The sequence below is a fragment of the Apaloderma vittatum genome, unplaced genomic scaffold, assembly GCF_000703405.1.
Source record: "Apaloderma vittatum isolate BGI_N311 unplaced genomic scaffold, ASM70340v1 scaffold40738, whole genome shotgun sequence".
Taxonomy (NCBI): Eukaryota; Metazoa; Chordata; class Aves; order Trogoniformes; family Trogonidae; genus Apaloderma; species Apaloderma vittatum.
This window is the reverse complement of record NW_009733130.1, coordinates 3117-3921: the sequence shown is the minus strand read 5'-3', so window position 1 is coordinate 3921 and position 805 is coordinate 3117. Positions and strand designations below refer to the sequence as shown.

The window sequence follows — 805 nt, the reverse complement described above, 5'->3', positions numbered from 1 at the left end:
TATGCTTTATTCCCAGACGTGACTGGAAAGACCAGAACTTATGATATAAAAGCTTTCGTTTATGCTGTTGCATCATATACAAAGGAGCATGGTGATGGGGAAATGTAAATCCCAAATCTATCAACGAGAAGGGTGTAACAGTGCATGAGAAGTTAAATTTTCTTTATTGTTGTCCAACGCAGATCCTTTGGAGAGAAAAAAAGATCACAGTGCTTACCAGGTAACTGAATAGGTTAAGTCAAGGGAACTGTTAAAAGAAAGGGGTTAGGGAGCAGTTGATATTTTCTATTTTTTTTTTGTATGGCATCTTCTCATTCCGAGTTCTTAGCACTTGGGACAGGTCCTTCTCCTCCCGTGTTGCCCATGGACACGCTGTTACGTGTCGTTCACCAGGCGGCTGTATTTCACCTGCCTGCCCCGGTGCAGCACCGGCCAGGGAAAGGGCCAGTAGTAGGAGCGAGGTACAATTCCTTGGACATTCTTTTCGAAGTACTGGAAGGGCTTGTACCACCAGACCCTTGCAAGGAGGTTAGTTTGGGAAGCTTCTTTTAGCACCTGCACAAAGACAAGCAGAAAAGGGAGGGTTACACAAGAGCGCAGCGCTTACTCGCATCAGGTCATCGCTCGCTACTACTCGGCGGTGGCGGCGTCTCACTTCCAGCTGCTTGCAAAAATCTCTCTGTGTCTAGAAACACCTCCCAAGCAGATCTGCACGGATAAAGGTCAAGATGAGTCAAGCTACACCTTCACAGCCTCCCTGCGCACACCAAACGCTTCCATGTGAGGGTCATGACCTCAGCTGTTC

The 805-nt window shown here is 47.5% G+C and overlaps 1 protein-coding gene across 1 annotated transcript in view; it reads right to left on the bottom strand.

Annotated features, from left to right (window-relative positions):
- Positions 1-299: 299 nt before the first annotated feature.
- Positions 300-805, bottom strand: part of SGMS1 (sphingomyelin synthase 1) — a gene marked incomplete at its 5' end in the record, with an annotated part of 3340 nt that continues 2834 nt past the window's right edge. The window contains one exon of the mRNA XM_009875751.1: positions 300-555. Coding sequence (XP_009874053.1) covers positions 376-555 — 180 coding nt within the window. The remainder of the gene's footprint in view (positions 556-805) is intronic.